This window comes from Magnolia sinica, chromosome 16, assembly GCF_029962835.1.
Source record: "Magnolia sinica isolate HGM2019 chromosome 16, MsV1, whole genome shotgun sequence".
NCBI lineage: Eukaryota > Viridiplantae > Streptophyta > Magnoliopsida > Magnoliales > Magnoliaceae > Magnolia > Magnolia sinica.
Genome location: NC_080588.1, coordinates 70,967,475 through 70,989,184, shown reverse-complemented (window position 1 = coordinate 70,989,184; position 21,710 = coordinate 70,967,475). Strand labels below are relative to the sequence as shown.

General features: G+C 39.3%; 1 protein-coding gene across 2 annotated transcripts; it reads left to right on the top strand.

The window, feature by feature from the left end:
- The first annotated feature begins 9,433 nt into the window (after positions 1–9,433).
- On the top strand, positions 9,434–18,670 carry LOC131229284 (uncharacterized). Of its 2 annotated transcripts, none has more exons than XM_058225196.1 (12): positions 9,434–9,578; positions 9,749–9,883; positions 10,615–10,684; positions 11,066–11,149; positions 12,327–12,443; positions 12,895–13,338; positions 13,909–14,291; positions 14,788–14,887; positions 14,993–15,052; positions 15,152–15,238; positions 16,724–16,852; positions 18,143–18,670. In XM_058225196.1, exons 1-12 carry the CDS (start codon positions 9,571–9,573, stop codon positions 18,443–18,445), a joined length of 1,920 nt encoding a protein of 639 aa, XP_058081179.1. In that variant the 5' UTR covers positions 9,434–9,570; the 3' UTR covers positions 18,446–18,670. The 2 variants fall into 2 exon arrangements, with proteins under 2 accessions (XP_058081179.1, XP_058081180.1); XM_058225197.1 differs by having other exon boundaries at positions 9,464–9,609.
- The last annotated feature ends 3,040 nt before the right edge of the window (positions 18,671–21,710 follow it).

Genomic DNA, 21,710 nt, shown 5'->3' with positions numbered 1-21,710 from the left:
ATTCTAGGTATTTGTTGAAATGATTGAATGCGTGTAGAATTGAGATTCGTGTTTGCCATGATTATCTGTCATGGATAGAGGATAGTTGCATTTGTAACAACTCCTTTGCGAAAGGATCCGCCCAAATACATGTTATGACCGATGTACGTCATGTATGTTGAAGGGTGTAGTTTAAGTGTTTGTTGAAATGACTGAATGAATATGAAATCATGATTTGTGCCTACCGTGGCTATGGTATGTATGTGCATGATGATGGTGTATGTGACAACTCCTTGTAGGAAGGATTTGTCCAAGTATATGTTAAAAATCAACATATGTCATGTATGTCGATAGGTGTAGTATAAGTGTTTGATAAATTGTCTGTATGAGTAAGTAATTGGTGAATTGTATTGTATATGGGCGTTGAGATAAGGTTCTCAACTACCTTAACTATGTGCATAAATCCCTCTATGTATCTTATATTATATTGTCTGATTACTTATGAAATGCATATGTGTGAATTCATGTTTATATTGTATTTCATAAAATGCTTAAATGGTTGTAGGATTTGAATTACTTACTGCTTGATTATCTCACATGAACTCTTGTTGGTACTGAGTGTGGTTAGGACTATGAAATAGTCCAAGCAATCGGTAACAGGTTCTGATTTGGTGGCTGAGGTTATTTTTGCCCACAGGACGTGTTCGATGAGCCCGAGCCGTACTTCGGTTGTCGACAGTGGTTAGGCCACACGGAGTGCTCATGCACTTCATGTCGATCAATTCGATGTGCGCTCGTGCTAGTCGAGCTCGTCAAGTAACCCAATTGACCCGATGTATGTTCACCATGTATGGACGCTACTGCTTGAATCTAAGGTACCAAACTTACCAGTGGAAACTCCTTTAACCTTAGTACCTCGATCCGTTAAGACTCATGAGCCGGGCATGGTGGTATGGGACACCGTGGTCGAGCTGTCGGCCTACCTGGAGTGACGAGCTTCCCTGTAGTGATCAGTGAACAACCCAAACTCTTGAGCCGAATACAGTGGTATGAGACACTGTATTCGAGCTGTCGGCCTACCCTTGCACAACCTGGCTGTGGTCCCCAGTCTGGTTGGTGACGAGCTTTCGCAAGTAGACTACTAGTTGGTAGGGTGTGAGTAGTAGTGACCTCGAGTGTACTCTGAGACTGCGTTGAGGCGACGAGTCTTTCCGTAGCAACTAGAGTACAAAGTAGGCCTGCACTGATAAGGTGACGAGCCCTTTGCAGTGACCTAGAACCGCAACATCGTATGGGAATTGGTAGGACTGACGACCCTAGAATGGATCATTGTTTGGGAATTAATATAAGGGAGGTACCTTAGCTTCCCAATCCTGCTGTATGAAAATGACTAATAAGAACTTCGTAATCACGATCATGCACCGCATTACATGTGTCGTTTGGCATTGGACAGAGCACTGAGTAAATGACTAAGAGCACTGAGGAAGTGACTAACATGCACGACCGTTAGATGAAGATCGCAGAGGGAGTGCAGGCGAGGGCATGCATCATATATACATGCCATTCTTGCATTAATCAGAGTACTTAGGGATGTTTGATTGTATTATTTTATCATTACTGCTTGACTGAATTGATAACATGTTAACCTTTGCTTTATTGTTCCACTGAGTTGATCACTCATTCCCACGTTATGAGACGGTGTTTTAAACACCAACCAGACCCTGTTGTAGGATCAAATGATGACGTAGCCTGCGAGGCGGAGCCGGACTCTGAGGATGACGATGAGGCATTCTTATATATGCAGTATTCAGGCGGGTTCATATAGACCATTCTGATCGACGGGGCTTCAGGGTTATACTTGTAGTGGACTATTACATTTTTGTCATTTTGTATTTTGAAACAATACATGTAATTATTGACATGTCAATACATACATACTTTGGAGACCTATACTGATTTATAAAGCTATACATATTTGAGTCAGTCTTCCGCTTGCATAAATTCAACTATCCCTGGAGTATGATTGCTGATTTAGCTTAATCTCATTCATGTTTTATGCACTTACATGGACATCATCAAATTATCATTATATATGTTGCATAAGTGATGCGTTGAAACTCGGGAGTTGGGTACCTACTTGACCCCCGATTTTCAGGGCGTTACAGCCAAACCAAAACAAAATACAAGATGTACAAAGATTTACATGTTTCAATAATATACCTTCTTGGTAAAGTAACAATAAAGATTTCTTCTTCACTAGATATAAGATAAACAAAAATACAATGCTTACATTTCTCCTATCCGTACAAGGAATTCTACACCAAGAAATATATCAAAAGATGAATTAATGGAAGGAACATATTTGACCATGGCCATCATTGTATATGTACCACTACAAAGAGAGAGCTGGTGGCAAAATCTAGTGAAACTAGGCCTTCACCCTGTACACATATGGAAGAGGTTGAGAGAAAGAGGAGCCACATGTAGAGAGAGAGAGAGAGAGAAAGAATATGTATCTCACTAGGATGTAAGAATTCTATAAGGTGGGCTTTATTGATCAACAATCTGGATTGTCGTAAGGGTTGGATAATGTGCTCGAGTGCACCAATGGATCCCTACTAAGTTGTGATGCATTTATAAAATTCATGTAAGGGGCGAGATATTAGAATTGTAATACACAAATAATATCTAAGTAGGACTGTGATTACTTAATTCGTGTGCAGCTTTTAGGAAAAGGAGTTTTGATGGGTTTTAAACTCATCTACCATTTGTAACTATAAAACAGGGCTAAGTCCCCAATCCAACACATCGACATAAGCAAACATCTCATCAAAGCTTTTTTGAGGGTGTGAGGAAAGAAAGACTGCATCATCTAGCTTGTAGCAATAATGTCTCAACAAGGTATGCCCTATGGTATCTTCATATCTCTATATCCGATGCAAAGTACAATCCTTGCAATTCTGCATATCAATTACATAGGAAGCTCCTCACATTTCCACCACGGCAACACTTTAGTAGCAACTTCCTTTCTTTTAAAAGTAATAAGTAGTCTATTATTGTGTACTCATTTGTTGAGTGCCATCCATGAGCCACGAGACAGAGACATGAGTAATATCCTTGCCATCGTAGGCTCTTTTTTATCTTTGAAATTAACACTTGTTATCATGTTATGCTATATTGTGACAGGCAAGTTATTATTCACATTACATCTAATTAAGTTTTCTATGGCCACACCAAGCAAGTTAAAATTGATTGTAATTTTATTCAGAAAAATTAGTGTTGGTTGTCATCACCCCTCCTTATTTATCTACCAAAACTTAATTAGTGAATATCTTTACGAAAGTTACATCTAGATATCATATTATTGATATTATTTAAAAGTTAGGCATGATTGAAAAGAAGAAGATAGGCTAAAACCCTAGCCCTAATTTTCTCTCTTACATAGGAATGATCTCATGCCTTCGTCCCAGCTATGTTGGGCTTACTGTAGATCCAGTACACCCCCTCATCTTTACTGTACGTCTAAAAAGTGGAACCTATCACAAACTTAGGTGGGACATCATTTGGTGCATTGTACAATCAACCCTAAAATTTAAACCCACAATCACTTGATGTGGCCCACCCGACTAGTAAAATGACATGACTTTCAGCATGTCACGTCATCCCAACCAGGTCCATTGAATAAATGGGCTGGATGACGTGTACACAGCACAGTTGACTCTGCATTCCATCTGAAAGTTTCTAGAATGGCTCCCTCCTTCTCAATATCTCCCATTGTTGCACTTTACGTGGCCAATGGATCATGCTCGATTTTTGTATCTAGGCCTACCATTGGGGGCCACATGTAATGGACGGATTGGATGATACTCCCACCGCACGGTGGGCTACACACAGCTTGAACATATGTGATCGTTCCTCAGCAAGCAAATACCTTATCCGGTTTTGCCTTCATCCCTACTTGATACTCGGGCTGTGTGTGACACTTGATACTCAAGCACTTATAAATGGTTCACACGGCAATTATTAACTTAAATTACAGAAATTTGGAGCACACATTACTAACTTACAGTCTAAAAAATCAGATTGGTTGAAAATCCTCAACCAACGATGCGAGGACACTTGTTTTTTAAAGTAAGACTGTAAGATAATTTTCATTTTCAACCGTCCAACAAAATTTCCAGTAATCTACCAGCTAAATGTCCCAATAAGAGAAGCTTTCAATCCATGATACATCTAAACTACCACCCATAATTTAAACGGTTTTGTTTGAATTACTTGGATGAAATATGCAATATCTCAGTAATGTCTAACTGCCTGTGTGTCATCCATCACACTCTGCCAGAGTATCAATTATATCTCTAATACGCAATCTACAGTAGGACTAAGACATGCGTCTTTTCTCTGGCATTCTCCAATAAAGCTTAAAAAAAACCTCCCTCTGTAAAAGGTAGACTTTTCAAAGCATGTCCATATCACGGGCCAAAGGAAAAGAGACATGGCCCACTTACCACGATCCACCCTACATTTTTTTCTTTTTTATCGGTCTTGCCAAAGGTCAAGCTCCTTCCCTATTTTTATTTATTTATTCTACACTATTCCTATGGCAAACATTAGTCCCTTTGACATACAGGACAACCATAACGTATCTCCATTTACAACCGTTTATTTTTTTAAAAGATATTTACAACCGTTTGTTACGTAAAAAAGAGTGCCACTTCCTCAACACGTGTGACCCAGTTCGTGCATGCGAAATCCGGGCCGTTAGTTTGGTGAGTCCTGCTGTTACTATGATTGGTTCGGGATTTAGCTTGGTCTGGTCGTTAGGTGGGTTGCATGTGGTGGAAAGAAATGGATTGTTATAAAGAAGTGGCCAATGGCCTGGGTTTAATGATCTTTCCCGTTCAACTGATATTGGGTTAGTTTGATTTTGTGGGACCCTCCTGATGAATGGTCCTGATCTTGGACTTTTCCTGTGGGTATGAAAAAGTTGACCAGTGGTCCACATTCAACGCGCACCGACTGTTACCTAACAAAGATCCCTGATATCTCCAACATGTGTGAACCCAGCTAGCCCATGCCGGATGCGGGCAGTTAACTTGGTGGGCCCCACTGTTTCTAAGATTGGATTCTAGAATCAGTTCGGTCCGGTCATTAAGTGGGCCTCATGAGGTAGGAAAAAAATGAAATCCGCATTTGATTGGATGAGCCTTGTTAGCTGTTCATGTAACATAAACTGTGGGACCCACCTGATGAATGGCTCTGATATGAAAAAAAAAGTTAACCAATGGTCCATATTCAACGTACATGTGTGACCAACCTGAGAACTGCACCGGCCTGAATTTCGGGCCATAAAAAATATACATCATGATCCAACGGATGAACAGGCCTGATCTCCCACAGATGCCACGTTGGAATGTGTATCTGAGAAGGATCATCGTGGCCCATTTCACCTTCAGCTAAAAGCAACCTACACCACCCATTGCCTTGAAGCATCCGATGTTTACTTTCCATCTCTTCACAAGCTTTCAGCCCTTTTGAGGGCTTCTTTCCCCTTTCAGTGATCTTGACATTCTCCACAAAAAGCCAACAGCCATTAGTGCCAAAAATACCTAACCTAATACGTACGTTGACGTATTAATCCAAGTACCCCGGTTTTGTTGGGTGAGGTGGGCCCCACCTTGTTGACTCAAGGGTGCAGCACTCATCACCGTCCGATCACACGTACACTGACATAACATTTGTATGTGTCGGGTAGCTGGGCATGATCTGAAGATTTTAATGCTATGGTAGTACAATGTCTAATACGGGTTCGATACTGATGTGGATTCGTGCGTGGGAGAATATGGAAATCGCCGTAGAATACTCTTTTTCTGACTTTTGGATGGCTCATATCTCAGGAGCTCTTGATGCTTCTTGAAATGCTGATGAAACCCCACTTACAATTAGTGATAAATTACCTGAGCCTAGTGTCTAATGACGTGCACGTATGTGTATTCTAAGATAACGTAGATACGAGTACTCTATGTGGTGAGTATGGATATACGTACCTTACGTTCGAACTGTGTGGGACCCACCTGTGATCTGTATCTGGAATCCAACTCGTGCGTATGGTGCGCCTGTTCAGTCTCTCCGTACATCCCAAGAATCATAGCGGTCCATGAGGTGGGACACACCACATGTAGCAATGTGCAATTAATCACGCCTTAAAACTTATACCTAAGTCTTGAAATGGCTTGATTTTCAGTGCGTCCCTTCATCCTGGTGGAGCTCATATGATGGATGGTTTGGATGACACATTGACAAGACGATGGACCCCACATTCCATCTGGAAGTTTCTACGGTGGACATCGCCCTCCCAAGTGTTCCCCATCATTCGATTTATTGTGGCCCACCTGAGCTATGGATCAGGTTGGAGTTTGGTCTGACTTAGGGGCGATAATATAATGGACGGTTAGGATGGAACGCACACGTCACAGTAGGTCCCACACAGCTGGGGCTTATGATTTCAAGACATGCTTTGGCCTAGTAATGGAATCTTAGGCCAGGTAGCATTAGCAAAGTCACCAACTCTACTTTCACGAAAAAATGGAAACAGATGCAGTTGCCTACCAAGGAACGTGCCCCTATATTGTGCGCCGTACACGTGGCACGTCTGTATGATGTGGTAACCATGCATCCCATAGCCCCTGCCATTGATCGAGTGCTAACTAAAAATTGGTTTTGATTGGACCATCCGAACCATCCAATAAATGTGTTTACCTAATTGAATGTCAGCCGTTGCTGGTTAGTCATTTAGCGTCCATTTCCATGACGTAGATTTAATGATTAAGATCATATAAACAGTTTTATTTAAGGTTCATGGACTATTCAATTATGGATATAGTCAATTAGCGGTTCAGATTTTGTCCCTATATGCCACGTGGACATAAATGGCATGTAGTACGGTACGTCCATGCCTACGGTGGCATTGGATCAGCTCCTCACGAGGGACTCGACTTGCCTTAACCCGGGTTACACGCTCCCCCGTAACCCAAAGCTTTGTGGGGCCCACAACGATGTTTTTGTTATATCTGCTCCGTTCATCGGCTTTGTCAGATCATTCTAGGCCCGTGCTGCTCGCACGAGGGAGATCTAAAAGTCAGGTAGACCATTCCATAGGAAACAGTGGAGATGGGGACACCCACCGTTGAAACATTCGTGTGGCCCACCATGATGTTAAGTTTCCATCCCATCCGTTCATAAGGTGATTCCCACCTGAATGAAGGAAAACACAAATACAATCCTAATCCAAAGCTTCTATGACCCCAGTATGGTTTCAACGGTGATCGTCGAATTCTCACTCGTGTGCCCCACTAGAGTTTCGTAACCCCCTCAGATTCGGATTTAATGTATAAAATGAGACGAAGAAACGGATGGACGGTGTGGATATCACAAAATATCGTAGTGGCCCCACAGAGCTTTCGGTTACTGGGAGCCGTGGAACGCGGAGTTAAAGACAAGTGGCGTCCCCTCAGGGGAATGTAGAGATTGGGATATGATAGAAACAATAAGGAGGCCGGTTCCTCTGCAACGTATGTAGAATAACCTTATTATACAACCACATATTTCTTGCCCACATTGATGTGACTATTGAAATCTACTCTGTCCATCCTGTTTTTTCCATTGTGTTATACTCTGATCCAAAAAATAAAGATGATCTAAAATCCAGGTGGGCCAAACTTTTAAAACCATGCATAAAACCTCTAAAATAACGTGTTGTGGCCTACTTGAGTAGGGAATGGCCTAAGTTCTGTGGTGTTCATATCCTACTAGGATGCATCTTTTTAATAGAGTTGATGTCATAATAAAAATAAGGTGGGCCCCATGCACAATTATAATTTTTCAATGGTGGGTCCTCGTCACACTTTTTCCCATCATGTGACATACTTTTGTAATGGAATAGGTTGATTTTTGAGTTACAAGGTGTAATCTAAAGGATGCACCTCTTGGACAGAGTGGATTTGAGCCATACATGAAGGTGGGCTCCAAAAATGTAGTTGCATATAAGTTTATTCTACAAGACGTTGTTTGTAGAAAGAGACGCTGTTTTTTCTCAATCTGTGTTGATTGAATGGAGCTGAAATTTTAGTCCACTTGGGAAATTGACGGTGAGTGCCATTCGACACGGTGGAATTATTTGATACTCTGGTAGTCTATGATGCTTGCTACGCAGGCACTCTAAAACGGTAAATGTAGCATACATAATATCAAAGTAAACCGATTAGACTGTGGAACTCACTGTCATCCATTAATGGTCCCAAAATCAGATTGGTTGGGAAATCCTGACCTCTGATTCGTGGACACTTGTTTTTAGAAATGGGACACCTTTGTATGTTTTCTATCTTAACCGTCCAATAAATGTCCACTTATTCTATATCAGACAACAAAATAAGCTTACTTTTTGTCTCTTGATCCATCTTAACTGGGACCCATAATTTATATTCTACGTATGCAATTTCTGAGCGCCAGCATATCATTCGTCCCACTCTGCCGGAGTATCAAAGATTTCCTCATTTTGACTGACGCGAAGGCTACTCGCGCAAGTAGGAATATAATCTTTATACACGAAAGGAAGAGAGCTGGAATACAACTAAATATCCAGACCATTCATCAGACCAGATCTACCTCTTTTGTTCCCATTCCTAATATTCAGACCATCTTCTTATCATCTGCATTACACTCGCACGAGGAATGAGAATGCTGTTTTAAATCATTTTTATTTAACTGTCCACCATTGTTATTTATGGCCCATAAGAGGTCAGAAAAAACATAAAATTTTTTTTTTGGCCAATGATAGGTTCAAATCACCCAATTAATGGACCGGATCTCTCATATGCATGCTACTGTGGCACGAACTCGCGGGTGGGATTAATACGTACTCGCGCGAGTAGGCTTAGCTGATAGAAGGAGACATTATTATATCTGCTTAATGCAAAAAGCTTGAAAAAGTTGATACTTTATAAAGGGTTGGATTTCATAGTCAATGCGACCTTTTTTACTATGTACGCGGCCCGCATCTTTACACGGGTTTTCAAATCTGATAGGTGGGGCGCAAATCCCATTAATCTAGACCATTGATTTCTTGACTGAATATTTTGTATTATAAAACTTAAAAATTTTCCTAAATTGAAGCATATCAACCGCCAATAATACGTCCTTTTAAAGTTGAATGTGAACCGTCGTTGTCTTTCTCTTGTTTACCGTCTATATATATGATAGAAACAAGAAGATCAATACCGTTATTTTAAATCAAATCCTTGAATTTTTTTCTCGATCCAAGATAGGATACACCAAAACGATGGTCCAGATTACTGAAAAAATGGCCCATTTATCAGAACTAAAACGCGTGTATAGTTTGCGAAGTCGAGTATCATATCATTCCTCATTTTTATTAGTATAAATATAATATAACTTCCGGCTTTTCCAGTTCTGTTTGTTCAGACACAGGTCTTAGAGAGAGAGAGAGAGAGAGAGAGAGAGAGAGAGAGATTGTTGTTGCAACAAGCTAAAAAAGATTGGATTTTGATGGGAATTAGAGGTGTTTGAAAGTGGATGTTTGGGTTTGGTTGATTTTCTCAGCTACCCATTTGGGTGAGTGATCTTTTTTTTTTTTTTTTGGAGGTTTGGTGATCTGCTTTGTATTGAGAATTTCATTTGGGTTTTCTGTTTTCTGCTTAATTTATGTGGTAGAGCTTGGGTTTTTTTAATGGAAAGCTTGATGAAATTTCAGCTCTTTCAGAAGATTTGAAGCAATGGGGTTTGAGTTGAGTCATGGAAGTAGAATGCAGGCTGTGAAGTTGCAAGATCCTTCTTTGAAGCTATTGAGTTCTAAGGAAGTTTGTGCAAGGCACAAGCGTTCTCTGAGGTAGCTGATTCACTTGCAAGTTTCTTTCCTTTTTCTTCTGGAATTTTTATGTGGCTATGGTCGGTTGCCGAAGCATAATGGAGTAAATCCTTAAATGGGTTCTAGGAAAATGGAAATCAGTGCTTTGAGATGATGAGGAGAAGTTATTATTTTTTCTTTTAACAGCTAAATTGGGTTCATTCAAAGAAATGGCCTTTGGGCAGCCATTGCAATTTTTTTTTTCCCTTGGTTCCAATCCATTGGCGAAGCGCAATGGGAAGAATTGCGAAATGGGTTTTTTGGGGTATAGGAATCCGAGCTTCACCAGCTTAAATAAATGGTAAAAAATGACTTTTTATCAGAAATTGTTGTAATTCTGTTCTGTTAATAAAAAAAATGGGTTCTTTGGGCAGACATTGTGAGTTTATTTATTTATTTCTTTCATTTTCTGAGTTGTTATAGTCGATCAGCTAAGCATAAGGGAAAGAATCCTAAAATGGGTTTTTGGGGAAATTGAAATCAGAGATTCACCAGCTAAAAATAAGTGAAAACAATTGCAAATTTTATCAGAATCTTTTGGTTTTCACTAAAAAGAGAGAGAGGATCTTTTGGCAACCGCACTTGATATCCTGTTTTCGTTGTGCTTCAACATTCGAGTAGAGGAGTAGACAGTTCTGAAGGAAACAGAGATGCAATATCAATATGCCTATGTATTCCCTTGAGATTTATGACATTTTATTTTACCTTGGCAGTTGCCCTGATAAGAGAATCAAGGAAGACGATTTGGGCGTTTCCCCTCAAGCTCTTCATTGTCTTAAGTCGGTAAGATTCTTGCTTTTTTATCTGTCATTTATCTTGCAGAGATAAAATCAGAATGCTTGAACATGGAGTTTGCTCCAGCATCAATAATATTTTAATGTAATCAAATATCAATTTTATACCAAAACACTGCATTTTGTAATATATAGGATTGGATTAGTAATGCATTCGATTTGGTATTTTTTGTGACCCCACAGATGAATTAGCACTTGCAAATACGAGTTCATTTTCTATCTATGTATTGAAGATAGCTTTTGTTTTTTGTTATCATTCATTTCATTCAGTTGCAACTTTGAAAGCATTGCTTGGAAACAATTCCTTTTGAAGGTTCTATCTTATAGCAGTATCGGAATTTGTTAATTTTGGATTTGATTTGGTTTCTAGGATATGGGAGAGGTGAAGGAATGTATTGATGTCAAGAAGAAACAATCCCCTACCACGAAGCTCCAAAGTTCTTTGAAGGAAGAGGTATGCAGCTGAACTTAGAGGTGTGATGCTAAGGGGTTCAGAAGATCTAATAGACTTAATAGATTTTTATTTATTTTTGGGTAATTTTTCAGTGTCTATGATATCCGTGATTCTTTGATATATTCTCTTCGTATGCAAGAGTACTGCTTGTGACCATATAAAAGCCCTTGCATATGAATCCGAATTTTGTTGTTTTTTTAAACTTCTGGGGATACCAGCTAGGCCTTTATCCTTATATTTTCTCTCCTGAGAGGTACTCTTGAGGATGAACGGGAATTAGACTACATTTAATCAATACAGAATTTTTCTTTGGTTGTCAGTGTACAATTAGCCTACCCCAATTAGTTGGGATGGGGCTTAAATGATGATGATGATGAGTTGGAAGTGTACGGATATGATGAAATATTTGGTCACAGTCTAGGCCATAATGCTGGCAATAGGAAGAAAATTGAGAAGACAATTTGGGTTTTCGTATAACCTTCTCTTGCATATTTCTTATATATGAAGTGCATCCACTAAGTAAATGCTTATACCAACATTTTATGCCAGTAAAATAGTAAGGTCTGCAGTGTCCTTGAAGATATATGAACACTCAAATATCTTCTCACTGGGGACGTGGTTTAGAACTCCCAATGGTATCATATACTTCATACTGCTACTTCTACAAGATCATCATCAACCAGCACCACCGCTACTAAGCCTTATCCCAATTAATTGGGGTTGGTTACATGAATCCTGTTCCGCCATTCTACTCTGTCAAGAGCCATAACTTCAATTAGACCACCCGTCCTCAGGTCTTTTCTTACCATTTCCAGCCATGTCCTTTTGGGCCTTCCCCTTGCCCTTTTAGAGCCTTCGACTTGTACCAACTCACTCCAAACCAGCACACTTCTACTAGATGCTATAAGCTTAAACACAATCTCATTCAGTCATTTTATTTTAATTTTTTCCTTCCCCCCCCCTGCGCCAGGTCTTTTAGCACTAGGAAGCTCTGAAAATGATATCTGCAGTTAAATGTCTGAAGGGGATGTTGAGTGGCTCTTTGAGTAGATGCATTATTTTGTTATTTATACTTTTATTATGTGTAACAAGGAATGCATGTTAACCATAGAATTCAGCTATGTTTTAATCATGCTCCTCTGCTACTATTCTTCATTGCATCTATTGTCTTGTGCAGATTCTACAGCTTGAAAGACGCCTACAGGATCAGTTTGCAGTACGCCGCGCTCTAGAAAAAGCATTGGGATATAGCTCTGTTTCCCACGATACCTCAAATGATAATTCAATGCCCAAGGTATCACCTTCCTATTTTGCTTCTGCGAAATTGCATAAGATACTCCTTTTTTTTTTTTTTTTTCTTCTCAACTCTATGACCATGGAAATGCTTAGATAGGAGTTCTCTAGTTTGCCTAGTAGACGCGGTCTAGTTGTCCTAGTATCTAAAATAGATGAAGTTATGCGGTAAAAATGGTCATCCACATCTGTAATCTTGTTTTGCACTGAGCGCAAAATCTTATGGAATTATTGTGATTGGTCCTTGGCTGTAAAAAATCATAGATTAATAGTTCTTTTTTTTAAATATATATATATATATATATATATATATATATATATATATATATATATATATATATATTTTAACATTGAGCAGTTTTGTTTGCTTTGTCTTTATGAAATCACATTCTTTTTTATTTTGGTTATCTTTTTCCGATAAATCATTTGGTACTGCTTTTATTTGGATTCAGCCTACCAAGGAACTGATTAAGGAGATTGCCGTCTTAGAGTTGGAAGTTATGTATTTGGAACAACATCTTCTATCACTGTATCGGAAAGCATTTGACCAACAGATTTCTTCTTTATCTCCGTCTGCCATCGATGAAAGATTGAGATCCCCTTCAATACCCAAGTCGGGACCATTCCTACAGGTCGCTGGACTTGATGTTATATCAAAGAGGGAAAATTCAGGAGTTCAATCCGGTCGGATGCGGTTGCCCCAAAATCCCGTTATCAGCTCAACCAAGGAATTGAAGGCTATTGGGGCCATTGAGAAGCTAAAAGATCCTGGTGTACAACGCAGCCTTTCCGAACTATCACAACGTACTCTTTGTTCAACAAGGCCCTTTCCTCCAATGGATAGTCTTTCTAAAGCTTTGCGATCATGTCATTCACAGCCTTTGTCTTTCTTTGAGGTAACTGATTTTTAATTTTTTAATTTTTTAATTTTTTAAATTAATCTTGTGACCAATTGTATATAGGAGTAACTATTTAAGTGATCCTCTGCCTGTGGATATGTATTAGTATCCACCATCCTTGAGGTTGTAATAGTGGGGCCCATGTTTCAGCGATCTAAACTTTTGATCTGATTTGCCCCACAATGGATGGACTATGGCTTTGTACTATCCTGGTGGAATGTTCTAGCCCTTTGACTGATGCCCTGCAAATAGACTGTTTGGACAAGAGGAAGGAAAAAAAAACAGCAGCGGCCAACATTCAACAGTAAAAGGCCAAAGGTTGGATGGCCAATATCTTCCGACGTGGGAGACTTTTTTGGTCAGAGTTAGTGAGGTCGATCAGATTGATGACTTTGGTCACTGATCTGCAGGACCCGTCTTTACAAGCAAACAGGCCACAGATAGTATGCATTTCCTTTGACCAAGGATTGTATAATTCCTCCACATATAGTCCAAAAATTACCAGAAAATGAACGACTTTTTGAGGATTCCTTTTAATTGTGCCATCTAATGGCTTATCTATGGCAGGCACAGAATGCTTCTTCAAACTTGGTCAGCTTGGCAGAGCATCTAGGTACACGCATTTCAGATCACGTTCCGGAGACACCCAATAGACTTTCTGAAGATGTGATCAGATGCATGGGAGCTATATACTGCAAACTTGTGGACCCTCCTCTTGCACATCATGTCCTTTCATCTCCCCCTTCGTCCTTGTCATCCACGAGCGCGTTCTCTCCCCAGGATCAGTGTGATACATGGAGCCCACGATGCAGAAATGGTTCTTCATTTGACATGCAGTTAGAAGGGTCAAAAGAGTTTAGTGGGCCTTACACCACGATGGTGGAAGTGCCATGGATTTGTAGAGATAGTCAGAGGCTGGGAGATGTTGAACCCATGCTAAAGAAATTTAGGTGAGCCTTTCTTTTGTGTATTTCAGTCTGGTATGTTCTGGTGTTGGATTCTTTTCATTTTTTATTTTTTATTTTAAATTTTTTTATTTTTTTTGTGCACAGTAGTTTGATGAATGTAGTTATTTCATTTTTTCAATCTGCATTGTGTGATAACAAACAAAAGATCTCTACATGCACAAATTCAATCAGGCGCATGTTCCGACATAGGCCACATCCAAGCCACACATTGGGTGGGCTCAACCATGTAGGCAACCTGGCTGGTCCATGTATCAGTGGGCCCCACCTACATGGGGAAAGGTGGTTAAATAAAAGGGGCTAATTATCCATTCTAATGTATAATGGGAAGGGGCATGTGTTCACATGTTCGTGCTTTATGTTGGGAAAGCATTTCGGGAAGAGAGTAGAAAGCATTTAAGCATCATATACGGTTACATCATCTCCAGGCAATTATTTCCAACCATTTCCATAGGCTTGAAAGTCCAGTGGTTTATTGCAGGTCGCTTGTTCATCGATTGGAAAAGGTCAATCCAAGAAGGATGAAGAACGATGAGAAGCTTGCCTTTTGGATTAACATACACAATGCATTGGTGATGCATGTAATGATTTTTTTGGTGTAAAAAGCTGCTTTCCATTTTCTCTTCTTTGTATCATTTTTCCTTTGCTTTGTACGGATGTGGAAATGCTTTTTGATTTTTCTGCAGGCATATTTAGCCTATGGGATCCCACAAAGCAGCCTAAAAAGAGCATCATTACTCGTCAAGGTAAGTATTGAAAATAGCTTCCTTATTTTTGTTTTGTTAAAAACTGACTTCGTTCTACATATTAGGAGAATTCATTTTTTTTCCTGTTATATGCTTTAGGCTGCTTACAACGTGGGAGGCCAAACAATAAGTGCAGATACAATCCAGAGTTCTATTTTGGGATGCCGAACACAGCGTCCTGGACAGGTGTGTTCCGAATGCTTATGATTGGGTCATTTGGTGAAAAATGAATTCGAGACATTCCTTCGGTGGATAATTGAAGTAATTCAACCATTTTCATTTAGGTTTGGACCCATGCTTCAGTGCATTTCATCCAAGGAAGCTATTTGGTTCTATTTTAGAAGGATAAACAACATGAATATCCACCAACCACCACCACCACCGCCTTGTCCCAGGCAATTGGGTTTGGCTTTTAGAATCATGTTTGCCAATTATATCTGAAAATCATGCTGTATTGGCAAGAAGTCCTGTCCTATGACCAGCTGCCCATCCTAACATCATCTATCATGTCTATTCTGAAACAAAACGCATGTCCATATTCTAGAAAATCAGCTACATTGGAGAGGATATCTTTACTATATTTGCTGAATGCAACAAATTCGCCTCTTCACACTAGCACCTGAGAGAAGCAGACTGAGTCAACAACATTCATGGCAAATTGATTGACCATTTTCCACATATTTGGTTAATTCATAGCAACCCCCAAATTCTCCCAAAAACTCAAATCACTACTTATATTCCATGTTAATTCATGGAATTTCGTGAATCCTCAGCTCCTAAAGTCACCAAAGACCTCAATGATTGCCAGATGGGATGGATTTCTCAAAATGAGAAGATTTGAATGGACCCTGTTGTTCAAACAAGGGATGATTGTACAAATCATTTCTCTAACTTGCTGATAACCCCAAACAAGACAAAAATCCACATACACAAATAGAGAACAGAGAAGGAAAATCAACAGTAGGATAGCCCAATTCAAAATAGAGTTGAAAACCTGCAAGAAGCTCCACAATCTAGCAATAAATACATTAAAAATATTGTCCAACATAAGCCCATAAAGAGTATTTCAAGCTCCTCAAATTAACCCTAAAACCCTTTTAAATCTTGCCCTTTGTCCGGTCAAATTTCAATCATTAATTTCTGAATAAAACAACCTTCAATAAACCCTTGCTAAAGAAAATACTGTAATTTGTCCTTTAGAACTACTGCAATGTGCGGCAGCAGACCCTTTTGTTTTGCCGACAATAGGTGATGACTCTCCATCATTCACCGGATTGGGTTGGGCAAACTTTGGCCCACTTGGCTGGTAAATGGAACCAATGCCATGAAACGAACAAACCAAGTTCACAAACTTTGCAAATAGACTTCATGAATTAAATGTACTGATGGTGAGCTGGACTGAGTGAATTGAAAACTATAGAAAACTGCAAATTTTGAACAGAAAACCAGGCAGCTAGAGTTTGAACAACCTACCTTTTGCTTGTCTTTATTTCTATGAGATCAGCTCTTCATAGTTCTCATTAACTGCCTGGTTTGCGTATTTTTTTTTCAACTTGGGAGATGAAAATATTTCCTACAAATATGCTTTTCACTCTAATTTAACTTTTCGTTCTGCTACAAATGTAAATGTCTGTTTGTGACGAGGCAGATGATGCCTTCTCTTGCTTGCAGTGGCTTCGAACGTTCTTCTCCCCAAGGATGAAGTTCAAAGCTGGAGATGATCAGCAATCATATGCTATTGAGCAACCTGAACCTCTTTTACACTTTGCCCTTTGTGCAGGAAGCTATTCCGATCCTGCGGTACACTTCTAAACCTAGTAGTACAAATGTTACTTCATATTCATTTCTACCTTGAAATCCGATCTTTGTGATCTTTGTCCAGCTCATAAACTGTTTATATATATATATATATATATATATATATAAAATTTCAAAACTGGATTAACCATTATCTATCTTTTTAAAATGGGAGTCTGGACTCCATACTAATTGCGCAGCCAAACTTATTTGCCTGAGTTTGAAGTCATTTGCGAGTTTTTGAATATTTACCGTAATAGTTGTTAGCTCCAATTGGAGGAGAGATCTCCATCTTCATTGTTGACGTTGATTCAATTTCCAACCTAATTTAGAATTCAGTTCTGGAAATTGATAGAACCATAAAAGATGTATTAACTGCAGAAGTATTATGTCACGATTGATTGAAAGAAATTGCCTAGTTTTCTTTTTTCTTTTCATTTGACCCAGAATTGGTATGGGTAGGGACCACCTATCCACCCTACCAGTGATCCTAGCAATCCAACGGACATGGGCAATTACAACCAGTGGTCCACATTTAGCAAGAGCTCAGTTGGACAGTTAAGATCATCCAGTGGGGGGTGTTTATGCCTTCACAGTATCTCTGATTGACTATGGAATCAACCATACGAACCCATCAGTCAGAAAATGTGGGTCCTGTGTGCTTAATCAGACATTGTATAGTTCCCTTTGTAAAAGGGGCACAACATGCTTCGTACAGAAAACTTGTTCATCTTTTGGGATTTTTTTTTTTAAATTTTTATTTATTTTTATTTTTTTACATAAAATAACAACAATGTACTGTTAACATTTTCCTAGCCCTTCTACCAGCAACTTGGGGTTGGCTTTTAAATGGTAGCTTGACCTAAGTTTTATAATCCATTGCCCACCAGACATCAACCTTCTTTTTCTGGGCTCATGGAATCAGCCATTCTCAGCTCACCCTAGGTCCCAGGGGGCGAGCAAGCAGTGTCATGAAGGGACAGTTGCCAAGCAAACCATTAAGCATGAAGGGTGGTCCATTTTTCATGTGTCCAAGAATTTCACCTTTGACTGTTACATACTTTAAATATAATTTATTAATCTGAATTCATAATAATACGTCTGGAGAGTGACTCCATGTGTCTCTCTCCAAGTTATATAGACATCATGCTTACTGTATTTCTACTCATTTTCATGAATTCTAATTCCTTGCTAGATGGATCTGCAATTTCTGTTTGGTCTTTTACTTTAGCTTTGCATATCTTACAGTGTTTACACTGTGTTTTACAATGTTTATTATATCTTTTACTTCAGGTTCGTGTGTTCACTGCTAAGAGAGTGTTCCAAGAGCTGGATGCTGCAAAAGAAGAATACATTCAGGCGACTATTGGTATACGCAAGGAACAAAAGATTGTCCTCCCTAAAATTATAGAGTCTTATGCGAAGGATTCGAGTTTAAGCTCATTGGAACTAGTGGACATAGTCCAATACTATCTACCCGAGAGCCAAAGGAAGGCCATGCAACAATGTCAACAAGGGAAGTCACGGAAAAACATCGAATGGGTACCCCATAATTTCACTTTTCGATACTTGCTGTCAAAAGAAATGATAAAATGATAGGCCCCACATTGAAAAACAGCAGTGTTTGCATGAAAAATGATGTGAGGGTTGGTTTTGAGATGGGCGAGCCTCGGTTCCTTTTTCAATTTTTTGGTATTTCTTGTGTATAAATGAGTGGGTATAGTAGGAGCTGTCAGGATAGAAGGCTGCCTACAAATTGTATTATGTAATCTTTCATCCAATGTATTATGTAATATAAAATATCTTAGTTTTCTCTGTTCAGGGTATATTTCAATTATTTCATTTTCTCTGCGACTTCAGTTTTTTTTTTTTTTTTTTTTCTAGACTATTTCTACTATGAAATGCTTTGTTTGAGAAATTGTATTTTGGACCATTGTTTTAAGAAACGTGTTACACCCATGAATCATCCTGTTCTATGGAGTACTGGCAGGTTTGGCAGCCCATTTCAACAGAAAAACTGTTTTGGGTTTTCTTAGTGTTTACTACCTAGCGATGCTTGGATAACTGCTTGCCCAACTCTAGCATGTCCACTATACATGTGGCCACTGTCTAAGGTGATCAGAATAGTTTATCTAGTGGGCCACGAGAGATATAGGTCAACTGACCATAATTTGGGTTTGTTGACCTGTTAAATATATTAAAAAAATAAAAACTTTTATGTAGTTGCACTTTGATGTAAATTCAGTTATTTCCTGTTTGGTAGACGCCTAAAAGTGAGTTCATCTCATTTAGTTAATTGTAATTATGTACTCCGAGACTATATTTCCTTTTGATAAGAACTAAAAATAATCTCAATAACCAACATTGTGATTTATATTACATGATTTTGCTTAACTAAAAAGAGATGAACTTGTTTTAAGCTGTGCACCAAACAGGCCCGGGGGGACATTAGGATTCATAGTGATGAAGTAGCTCTTCAATTGCAGTTAATCCTTTTTAAGTCCAACTTCAAAGTTATGGAACTGCAATTTGCAGTCTAATCCTATTTCAATTCTGTCATTTCTTCTTTACTGAATTGAATTTATTGCAATTTGTTTTTTTCTTAGAAAATGCATCATAACACAAAATTGCAATCACTAATCCAGTTAGGCAGAGATGACCCCATTGGAATTTCCTTAGTTTCAGGTTTGATTTGAAAGCTTGAGGGCTACTTCCTCGTTTTGAATCCTAATGTAATTACAATTTGGTCACTTCCTTGCTGCTATACATATTGCAATTCCATTTCAGGAGATGATCAATGCTTCTTGTGACATAGGAGGTCTTGTTCCTCTATGTTTGTCGTCATGCATGTGTTGTACTAGGGACTGAATTTGTACATTCTGTAGGTCCTGCAGTGATTGAGCCATGGACAGAAAATCAAATTGTGTGGATAATCCTAAGCTTTTTGATGGGGGCGGATAAATCGATGCGAAGATACCAAAGTCAGCGACATCTCACAGTCAATGAGGAAAGCTTCGTTTAATAATATAGATGGTTAGGATAGATCGATTTTCGTTAGCGGCCAATAAATGGCAAAGCCTGAGAGATGCATGGTTTGGATCAACAAGCACATGTCCATGTGTACGATATTATCCCATGCAATTCGAGAGTGGATCCAAAGCAGCCCAATGAGGCATACATCTCTAAGAAGCTAACTCAACAGCTTTAGCCATTTTGGCTCTTCTTGCACATTTGAGGCTGTGTACATGGCAGAGCCTAGAATCATATAGAGTTGTGCAGAGGCCTCTTAAAGAATCTAGGATTTTTTTGTTAGGCCATCGGAGTAGTGAAGAATGAATTGGATAATGGACCATTTGGGAGCTTGGATTTGGAATGTATAATTGTATTTGGTTGAATTGCACTTAATCTAAATCTTTCGTTTGGAAGATTATATTTGGAATGCAATGGAATTCTTCGATATAATCATAGGACCTAGATTTGATTAACTAAATTAACTTTCACATCCCAAGGTAGCGGGTGTGTGTGAGTGATATTTGATAGAATGATTATAATAAGCCCATTAAAATATATACTTTGGCCAAAAATGAGAAAAGAATCACAAATGATCAACTCACTAATGTTTTGTAACCGTTCATTTAGATGTTCAATGTTCGGATGGTTCTGATTATTTTATTGATGCGATTTTAGTGTTGAAGCCAATAATTGAGCTGTTTCGGAGTATCATCAGCGTCACGTATATAATGGATTAGTAACCTAGCAACACCTTTGTTACATATCCAACTCTATTGCATTTAAGAAATTAAAAATGCATTTCATTTAGACTAAACTAAAATCAAAGCATTTTGCAAAGATTTCAAAACACACAAAAAAAGTATATTTGAAATACATTTGATTCCATTTACCTCCAAATCCAAGGCAACCAAAGACAAAAATTAGCTTGGAATTTGAACTACGCCCATTTACATCTAAAGCGGTACCAAACAACTCATAAAATTTAGAGTATTCCTAGTCATGGGATGATTGCCACATGCTTTCATCCTAACCATTAATGTAATTAGAGGTGTACATGAGTCGAGCCGAGTCGAGCTTTGCCTAGCTCGTGCTCAACTTGGATTGCTCGAGTCTTAGCTCATGCTCGGCTTGGCTCGGCCTTCGAGCTCGAAACAACAGCTCGTGTTCGGCTCGGCCGAGTTCGAGCAAAGTTCGAGCCGAGTTCAGGCAACAATGACAGACTTAGGGTTTAGAGAAATGGTCGGACGGCAGCCATGCAGGTAAAGGAGGAGGGAGAGAGTAGAGAGATCGGACAATGGCTGTGCAGCGGTGTGGGTAAAGGAGAAGGAGGGAGAGAGATAGGTAGAGAGGGCCGTGTGGGTAGGGGAGGAGGGAGAAAGTAGGGAGATCGGATGGCAGTGCGTCGGTGCGGCTGTGCGGGAGAGAGAGAGAGAGAGAGAGAGAGAGAGAGAGAGAGAGAGAGAGAGAGAGAGAGTCTAGGGTTCGGGCGGGTTGAGATAGTTTTTGAAAACGGGTAGGTTTTTTTTTTTTTTTTTTGGAAGGGTAGGGTATACCGAGTTGAGCCGAGTTCGAACAGTATTCGAGTTGAGTCGAGTCAAGCTGGGGCAAGATTGAACTCGGCTAGAACTCGTTTCAAGCTCCAAAAATCAGCTCGACTCTGTTCAAACTCAGCTTTGATCCGAGTCAAGTCGAGCTTTTTCGAGTCAAGTCGAGCGAGCTACCGATCTAACTCTGCTCATGTACAGCCCTAAATGTAATGCAACCAGAGTGTTCCAAAGCATACAAAACAAACGGGCTCGTCATTTGGAGTCACCTAAAAAGTCGTAATACAAGTCTCTTGCTTTCATTT